This window comes from Entelurus aequoreus, linkage group LG14 (genome assembly GCF_033978785.1).
Source record: "Entelurus aequoreus isolate RoL-2023_Sb linkage group LG14, RoL_Eaeq_v1.1, whole genome shotgun sequence".
In the NCBI taxonomy this organism is placed as follows: Eukaryota; Metazoa; Chordata; class Actinopteri; order Syngnathiformes; family Syngnathidae; genus Entelurus; species Entelurus aequoreus.
In genome coordinates this window covers 37,935,283-37,944,665 of record NC_084744.1, presented here as the reverse complement: position 1 = coordinate 37,944,665, position 9,383 = coordinate 37,935,283, and the positions used below count along the sequence as shown (strand labels likewise).

The 9,383-nt window shown below is 41.3% G+C and overlaps 1 protein-coding gene across 2 annotated transcripts in view; it reads right to left on the bottom strand.

Moving 5' to 3' along the window:
* The window catches only part of tfg (trafficking from ER to golgi regulator), a 35,946-nt gene that overhangs the window by 9,095 nt on the left and 17,468 nt on the right, over nucleotides 1-9,383 (bottom strand). For both annotated transcript variants that reach the window (XM_062069813.1, XM_062069814.1), the window contains exon 7: nucleotides 2,104-2,196. In XM_062069813.1, the coding sequence (XP_061925797.1) occupies nucleotides 2,104-2,196 (93 nt within the window). The remainder of the gene's footprint in view (nucleotides 1-2,103; nucleotides 2,197-9,383) is intronic.

The window sequence follows — 9,383 nt, the reverse complement described above, 5'->3', positions numbered from 1 at the left end:
ATATATATATATATATATATATAATGACGTGCATGCTGCTGATTCTGTGAAACTGAATCATATACTGAAAGGGGCGTGTTCAAAAAAATAGCAGTGCGTAGTTCAATTAGTGAGGTCATTGATTATGTGGAAAAAAAAGGTGTTAAACAAGTGGCCCTTATTTAAGGATCAAGGCAACTGACTGCATATGCTGGCTGTGCATTTGTCCTTGGAAAAACAGAGTAAAATGGGTCGTTGAAGACACTGTTCAGAAGTAGAGCATTCTTTGATTAAGAATTTAATAAAAGAGGGGAAAACCTATAAGGAAGTGCAGAAAATGATAAGCTGTTCAGCTAAAATGATATCAAACACTTTAAAATGGCAGCCAAAACCAAAAAGGGGAGGAAGAAAAAGAAAAACGACTATTGAAATAGATGGGAGAATAACCAAAATGGCAAAGGCTCAGCCAATGATCAGCTCCCGGAGGATCAAAGAAGATCTAAGATGGCCTGTGAGTACTGTAACAATCAGACCACGTCTACGTGAAGCCAAGCTACCAGCAAGAAGCCCCCGCAAAGTCCCATTGTTAAAAAAAAGACGTGTGCTGAAGCGGTTACAATTAGCCAAAGAACACATTGACTGGCCTAAAAAGAAATTGCGTAATATTTGGGGACTGATGAGAGTAAGATTGTTCTTTTTGGGTCTAAGGGCCACAGACAGTTTGTCAGACGTCCTGCAAACACTGAATTCAAGCCACAGTACACCGTGAAGACTGAAGCATGGTGGTGCAAGCATCATGATATGGGGATGTTTCTCGTACTATAGTGTTGGTCCTATTCATTGTGTACCAGGGATCATGGATCAGTTTGAGTACATCAGAATACTGGAAGAAGTCATGTTGCCATATGCTGAAGAGGAAATGCCCTTGAAATGGGTATTTCAACAAGACAATGACCCCAAACACACCAGCAAGCGAGCAAAATCATGGTTCCAGACAAACAGAATTCAAGTAATGGAGTGGCCAGCACAATCCCCGAACCTTAAATCCCATTGAAAACTTGTGAGCTAACATAAAAAATGCTGTTCATGAGGCAAAACCAAAAAAATGCAGGGGAATTGTGGAACGTAGTACAATTGTCCTGGGCTACAATACCTGTTGACCGGTAGAAGTTGGTCGACTCCATGTGCCACAGATGTGAAGCAGTTATCAAAAACCGTGGTTATGCCACTAAATATTAGTTAATGATTCTCAATAAAGTTGAATATGCAAGCCTTTCTTAGTTTATACAGTACATTTCAGTTTTGTAAAGAAATATGTCAACACTGCTATTTTTTTGTTTTATTTTTCTTGACTTTCTGTAAAATATTGTCAAATTAAATTACTTTTTTCTAATTTTTTGGCTTTGAAATAGAATGTGCAGTGTTCCCAATGCATTTGTGTTAATTAAAATACAATTTATTTAAAGAATTTTGAGGTTTACTCACCTTTTGAAACACACTGCTATTATTATGAACATAACTGTAATATATATATATATATATATATATATATATATATATATATTAGATATATATAGCGCACTTTCCGCGTGCGCGATGATGTTACGTTATCGATGAGAAAATGCATTTTTAGACAATATGATTTGCCTGAGCGGCTAGGAGACACCGTGAGTAGCAAGCGGTACAAAATGGATAAGAAAAGACAGAAAAAAAAATATATATTTTTTTTTAATTCTTGGGACTTCCCGCGGGCCTGATTTTGGACGCTGGCGGGCCGAAGCCGTAGTTTGGGGACCCCTGCTGTAGATGGAAAAGATGGAAAATGTGCCCGGGATCACACACACATGCTGCACGATGACAGGCATGGACAAACGCAGCTCATTAACATCAAAGCTACAGCCACACAAAAATGGCGTGTTGCCAGTACGGGTTATTGAAAGGTCTTTTAAACTGTCTACATTCCAGCAAGAAGGCTATATATTTATTCATATTTAAGGCTGAAATGGTTTTAAAATATAGATTATTTGAAGTTGGGTTTTTTTATGTAATCCAGTTTTGTGGAAGCATTTTCAAAATCTTTTGTCATTGAGGACAAATGAGAGGATATTTAAAATAACCTCTTACCAGGATACTGCATTCCGTACTGCGGCTGAGGGGGGCCACCTGGCTGCTGTGGCGGGTATCCACCTGGGGCCTGGTACTGTTGGTACACCTGACCTGAACACAGCACAAGGAAAATGTCAGTCTTATAAACACTTCTTTGTTGCATCATTTAGAACAGTGGTCCCCAACCACTGGGCCGCGGCCCGGTACCGGTCCGTGGATCGATTGGTACCGGGCCGCACAAGAAATTTTTTTTTAATTTTTTTTAAATCTACAATTTTTTTTATTTTTATTAAATCAACATAAAAAACACAAGATACACTTACAATTAGTGCACCAACCCAAAAAACCTCCCTCCCCCCATTTACACTCATTCGCACAAAAGAGTTGTTTCTTTCTGTTATTAATATTTCTGGTTCCTACATTATATATCAATATAGATCAATACAGTCTGCAGGGATACAGTCCGTAAGCACGCATGATTGTAGTATTTTTTTATGACAAAAAATAATAAATAAAAAAATACCCCCCCGGGACAAATTTTCAAGCGCAGTTTTAGCACTGATTTAGAATACAGCGCATTGACTCAATCATTCAATTTGAAAGGTAAGGTGTTTGTGTAATTTGTTTAAAATGATGCCACCACAGAAAGGTACCATTGATGGCAAAGACAAAACAATGTGATAACCACAGAACGGAAACTAACTTATAATGGCCAATGGGGAGTGGAACACGACACTCTGTTCTGACTTTTCAGTCTTGTCAGCAACTGTTTTTAGCCTGTGATCATTTTACATGTGTACAAGAGTAGATCAGGTCAAAATGTTACTTAAAATTTTGACCGCAGCAGTTTGACCCTGAAAAAAGTTTCAAAAGTACAAACCCTGTTTCCATATGAGTTAGGAAATTGTGTTAGATGTAAATATAAACGGAATACAACGATTTGCAAATCATTTTCAACCCATATTCAGTTGAATATGCTACAAAGACAACATATTTGATGTTCAAACTGATAAACTTTTTTTTTTTTTGCAAATAATCATTAACTTTAGAATTTGATCCCAGCAACATGTGACAAAGAAGTTGGGAAAGGTGGCAATAAATACTGATAAAGTTGAGGAATGCTCATCAAACACTTATTTGGAACATCCCACAGGTGAACAGGCAAATTGGGAACAGGTAGGTGCCATGATTGGGTATAAAAGTAGATTCCATGAAATGCTCAGTCATTCACAAACAAGGATGGGGCAGGGGTCACCACTTTGTCAACAAATGCGTGAGCAAATTGTTAAACAGTTTAAGAAAAATCTCTCAACCAGCTATTGCAAGGAATTTAGGGATTTCACCATCTACGGTCCGTAATATCATCAAAGGGTTCAGAGAATCTGGAGAAATCACTGCACGTAAGCAGCTAAGCCCGTGACCTTCAATCCCTCAGGCTGTACTGCATCAACAAGCGACATCAGTGTGTAAAGGATATCACCACATGGGCTCAGGAACACTTCAGAAACCCACTTTCAGTAACTAGTTGGTCGATACATCTGTAAGTGCAACTTAAAACTCTCCTATGCAAGGCGAAAATCATTTATCGACAACACCCAGAAACGCCGTCGGCTTTGCTGGGCCTGAGCTCATCTAAGATGGACTGATACAAAGTGGAAAAGTGTTCTGTGGTCTGACGAGTCCACATTTCAAATTGTTTTTGGAAACTGCGGACGTCGTGTCCTCTGGACCAAAGAGAAAAGAACCAGCCACAAACATTCCTAATTGGCCTTAAACTACAGACATCAGTATGCAGGTGCTCTTGCAGACATAAACACTCTCATACACAAACGAATCAGACACATGCCCGCTATCAGGACTACACACATGGGACACCATGGACTCGGCAGCTCCCTCAACAGACACGTCTACATTTGCAGACAGTGACTTCCTGCTGCTGCACTGGAATTAGCGATGACTTCATCAGACCACAGTGCCTACTTGCACGTGAGTGGGTAGGATGATCAGGCATAAAATAAAATTAAATATAAAAAATATTTATTTCCTTCTAAAAACTTCTTTAGGTATTTTTAATGACCTTGCAGCGCTGTCAGAACAAAGCAATAAACTCTAATAACAAGACTGTAAAGACCAACGTCATCTTTCTCAACCTGATAGCATGTAATACGTCAGATAGGGCATAATTTGCTGTACGCCTCATTCTAGATCAACAACATGTTGCACAGATTGTTCCAAAAGCACAAGAGGCGAGGAGCGCAGTACTGTGGCGGCCATGTGTTGCTTCATCATCAGCAGCTTTAAACATGAGCAGCATGTGTCTTTAGTGTGTGTGAGCTTAGCTTGCCTTTCATCCTTTCCGCGGGCTGTTATGTAAGCGTCATCGACGACGAGTGGTGGTTACGACCACGGCACGAGGAGTTTTTAATCGGACTACCGTGTGGCCAGAGAGGTAGGTAGTCAAAATGCAACCAGCTGATTTGGCTGCAGTGCCTGAGTTGAAAGTAAAGCCTTTGGTTATAGTATGTGAAAATTGCTAAATTTAATAGATTTTGGTATACACAGCCGTCCCTTGTTTATCTTCTGAATTTGGTAATTTCCAGTAAGTAGGAATCATTAACTTTAAATCCAATTTTTTAATAGGTAAGGCATAAAAACCTGTTTACGATCTTCATAGATTTTTCTAAATTATGCAAACCCTTTAGACATGAAATAACACCCTTAGTCCAGTTTACACTATTTAATCCAATATAGTAATTGCTGCCTGAGGCTGAGCCAATCAGTTGCCACAATACTAAAGAGTGCACTTGAATGGTTTGCTCTACTCTAGTGGCCAATACTACTGTAGTTTGTATCTTTTTAGTTTATTTAGCCATTTTAATGCTTGAAATGCTTAATTTTGCCCCCCCCCCAAAAAAAAAGTAGAATATGCATAAAAACAAATAAAAATGAAAATCTTTGACGCGGTGAAGCGTGATATAGCGAGGGATGACTGAAGTCAGTAAATTGTGTTTATTTTTTTTTTAGATATTTATTACAAATAAATAAATAATACTTTTTTTTATATACTTATCCATCCATCCATCCATCCATTTTCTACCGCTTGTCCCTTTCGGGGTCGCTGGAGCCTATCTCAGCTGCATTCGGACGGAAGGCGGGGTACATCCTGGACAAGTCGCCACCTCATCGCAGGGCCAACACAGATAGACAGACAACATTTACACTCTCATACACCCAATCAAAGTGTTGCCAATCAACCTATCCCCAGGTGCATGTCTTTGGAGGTGGGAGGAAGCCGGAGTACCTGGAGGGATCTCACGCAGTCATGGGAAGAACATGCAAACTCCACACAGAAAGATCCCGAGCGCAGGATCGAACCCAGGACCTTAGTATTGTGAGGCAGACACACTAACTCCTCTACTTATATATTTTTAAATATGTTCTATGTTTGTTTTACTATAATATTGTTTGTATTTCTACATTCAGTGTATTATATTACAAAACCCAAAACTAGTGAAGTTGGCACGTTGTGTAAATCGTAAATAAAAACAGAATACAATGATTTGCAAATCCTTTTCAACCTATCTTCAATTGAACAGACAGCTTCGCTGGGCCCGAGCTCATCTAAGATGGACTGATGCAAAGTGGAAAAGTGTTCTGTGGTCTGACGAGTCCACATTTCAAATTGTTTTTGGAAACTGTGGACGTTATGTCCTCCGCAGGAGGCGCAAAGTTGAAAAGCCAGCATCTGTGATGGTATGGGGGTGTATTAGTGCCCAACGCATGGGTAACTTACACATCTGTGAAGGCACCATTAATGCTGAAAGGTACATACAGGTTTTGGAGCAACATATGTTGCCATCCAAGCAACGTCTTTTTCATGGACGCCCCTGCTTATTTCATCAAGACAATGCCAAGCCACATTCTGCACGTGTTACAACAGCGTGGCTTCGTAGTAAAAGACTGCGGGTACTAGACTGGCCTGCCTGTAGTCCAGACCTGTCTCCCATTGAAAATGTGTGGCGCATTATGAAGCGTAAAATACAACAACGGACACCCCGGACTGTTAAACAACTTAAGCTGTACATCAAACAAGAATGGGAAAAAATTTCACCTGAAAGGCTTCAAAAATTGGTCTCCTCGGTTCCCAAACCTTTACTGAGTGTTGTTAAAAGGAAAGGCCAACTTTTTTGCAATGTGTTGCTGCCATTAAATTCTAAGTTAATGATTTGCAAAAAACAAAAAAGTTTCTCAGTACGAACATTAAATATCTTGTATTTGCAGTGTATTCAATTGAATATAAGTTGAAAAGGATTTGCAAATCTTTGTATTCTGTTTTTATTTACGGTTTACACAACGGATTCAGGAGGAACAGTGTGGTTTTCGTCCTGGTTGTGGAACTATGGACCAGCTCTATACTCTCGGCAGGGTCCTTGAGGGTGCATGGGAGTTTGCCCAACCAGTCTACATGTGTTTTGTGGACTTGGAGAAGGCATTCGACCGTGTCCCTCGGGAAGTCCTGTGGGGAGTGCTCAGAGAGTATGGGGGTATCGGACTGTCTGATTGTGGCGGTCCGCTCCCTGTATGATTAATGCCAGAGTTTGGTCCGCATTGCCGGCAGTAAGTCGGACACGTTTCCAGTGAGGGTTGGACTCCTCCAAGGCTGCCCTTTGTCACCGATTCTGTTCATAACTTTTATGGACAGACTTTCTAGGCGCAGTCAAGGCATTGAGGGGATCTGGTTTGGTGGCTGCAGGATTAGGTCTCTGCTTTTTGCAGATGATGTGGTCCTGATGGCTTCATCTGGCCAGGATCTTCAGCTCTCACTGGATCGGTTCGCAGCTGAGTGTGAAGCGACTGGGATGAGAATCAGCACCTCCAAGTCCGAATCCATGGTTCTCGCCCGGAAAAGGGTGGAGTGCCATCTCCAGGTTGCGGAGGAGACCCTGCCCCAAGTGGAGGAGTTCAAGTACCTCGGAGTCTTGTTAACGAGTGAGGGAAGAGTGGATCGTGAGATCGACAGGCGGATCGGTGCGGCGTCTTCAGTAATGCGGACGCTGTATCGATCCGTTGTGGTGAAGAAGGAGCTGAGCCGGAAGGCAAAGCTCTCAATTTACCGATTGATCTACGTTCCCATCCTCACCTATGGTCACGAGCTTTGGGTTATGACCGAAAGGACAAGATCACGGGTACAAGCGGCCGAAATGAGTTTCCTCCGCCGGGTGGCGGGGCTCTCCCTTAGAGATAGGGTGAGAAGCTCTGCCATCCGGGGCGGGAGCTCAAAGTAAAGCCACTGCTCCTCCACATCGAGAGGAGCCAGATGAGGTGGTTCGGGCATCTGGTCAGGATGCCACCCGAACGCCTCCCTAGGGAGGTGTTTAGGGCACGTCCAACCGGTAGGAGGCCACGGGGAAGACCCAGGACTCGTTGGGAAGACTATGTCTCCCGGCTGGCCTGGGAACGCCTCGGGATCCCCCAGGAGGAGCTGGACGAAGTGGCTGGGGAGAGGGAAGTCTGGGTTTCCCTGCTTAGGCTGCTTCCCCCGCGACCCAACCTCGGATAAGCGGAAGAAGATGGATGGATGGATGGACAACGGGCCAACTTCACTGGTTTTCGGTTTTGTAATTACTGTGGTATCGACCATATTCCGATACCATGCTTGGTGGTATCATTAGTCTATATTTGTATTGATCCACCCAACTAGCGTCACTTGTTTTGTACTTTTATTATTATTATTATCATTTTATTTTTTTACAAAGTCATGTTTCCTTTTTGTCCTGTTAACGGTCTCTTTTCTAATACTATACCTAAATTCTACACGGCAACCGGGAAATTTCCCTAATGTTAAATGTACACTAGGGGATTTAAAAAAAAAAAAAAAAAGACGTTTTTAAGCCATCTCTGTGCTTACTCGCTGCGCGTATACCTCATGTGCCAGGAGCCGAAAGCACCTTTTGTAACCTGTAACTTGTTTTTGAAAAAGATTATTACTCACATATCAAAAATATTTTGCGAGAATCGTGTTGAATCAAAAATTTATTCTTAATTCAATTGAGACGTGAGTTGTTTAACGTCACTTGTGTATACGGTATTTTCTGGACTCCAAGCCGCTACTTTTTTCTCAAGCTTTGAACCCTGCGGCTTATACAAAAGGTGCGGCTAAACAAAGGATTTTTCTTCACCAACGGATAAATTATGGAATCGATTAGACAAAGAAATCAAACAATGTACTAAAATGATCCACTTTAAAGCAGCACTATGTAACTTTTCAACCTTCACAAAATATGTTCATAAGTTTTGGGATGATACATAGACATACAACTAGTTGAATAACACCTCTGTCATGTCCTGAAGGGGTCTGTATCAATTTTACTGCCACTTAGCCACTTTGAAGAGGGTGGCAGGAACCCAGCCACACTAAAAACTACAAATGTGCTGACTTGCTATATATGACATACGTCAGTAACCCTTCCCCCATTCGTTAAAAAGACCGAAGTCGATGCGAAAGCCTGTGTGCTGCCAGAAAACTAAAAGAAGAAGAAGAACGCCTACGTGCAATTCTGCATCCGCCTGATACATTCTTGGTAGTAGCGTCATGATTGTAGCGCAATTCAAGATCATTTGTTGATAGTGTCTGCTATTTAACATCAGCATACTTGTAATCTGTGCCAATATCACAGTGGACATGTCAGTTTGACGGTATAAGAGCTAGTCCTCATGGGAAATGTGGTCTTCTTTCTGGCAAAACACTACCGCTTTGGTCCACTGGTGCCGCCAAAATCAACCAAAACTGAAGGTTTTTAAGTGGGGCTTTAAGAGACTGTTCAAACTCAAAAGGGGTTACAAAGTACAATGGGGAAGAATCCTGATAAACATCTTGAAAGTATTTTAAAAAGGATAAATAAAGACCTCAATGACTTTTGTTTTGTTTGATCAGCCGTTTTACTGCAGTGTTACAGGGACTGTTTTGAAAAAATTAAAAGGTACATTTACAAAATCTTTCTGTGCAAATAGGTCAGTCCACAACGTACCAATATATATCTGCAGCTTATAGTCCTGTGCGGCTAATATATGAACAAAATATTTTTTTCTTCTAAAATTTATGGTGCGGCTTATACACAAGTGCGGCTTACAGTCCGGAAAATACGGTAGTATTCCATTCTATCAATGGCAGACATTTTTATTCAACCCTTTATCCGTCCCTTAAAAGTACAGTGCAGGCCAAAAGTTTGGACACACCTTCCCCTCATTCAATGCGTTTTCTTTATTTTCATGACTATGATTGTGACTGAAGGCATCAG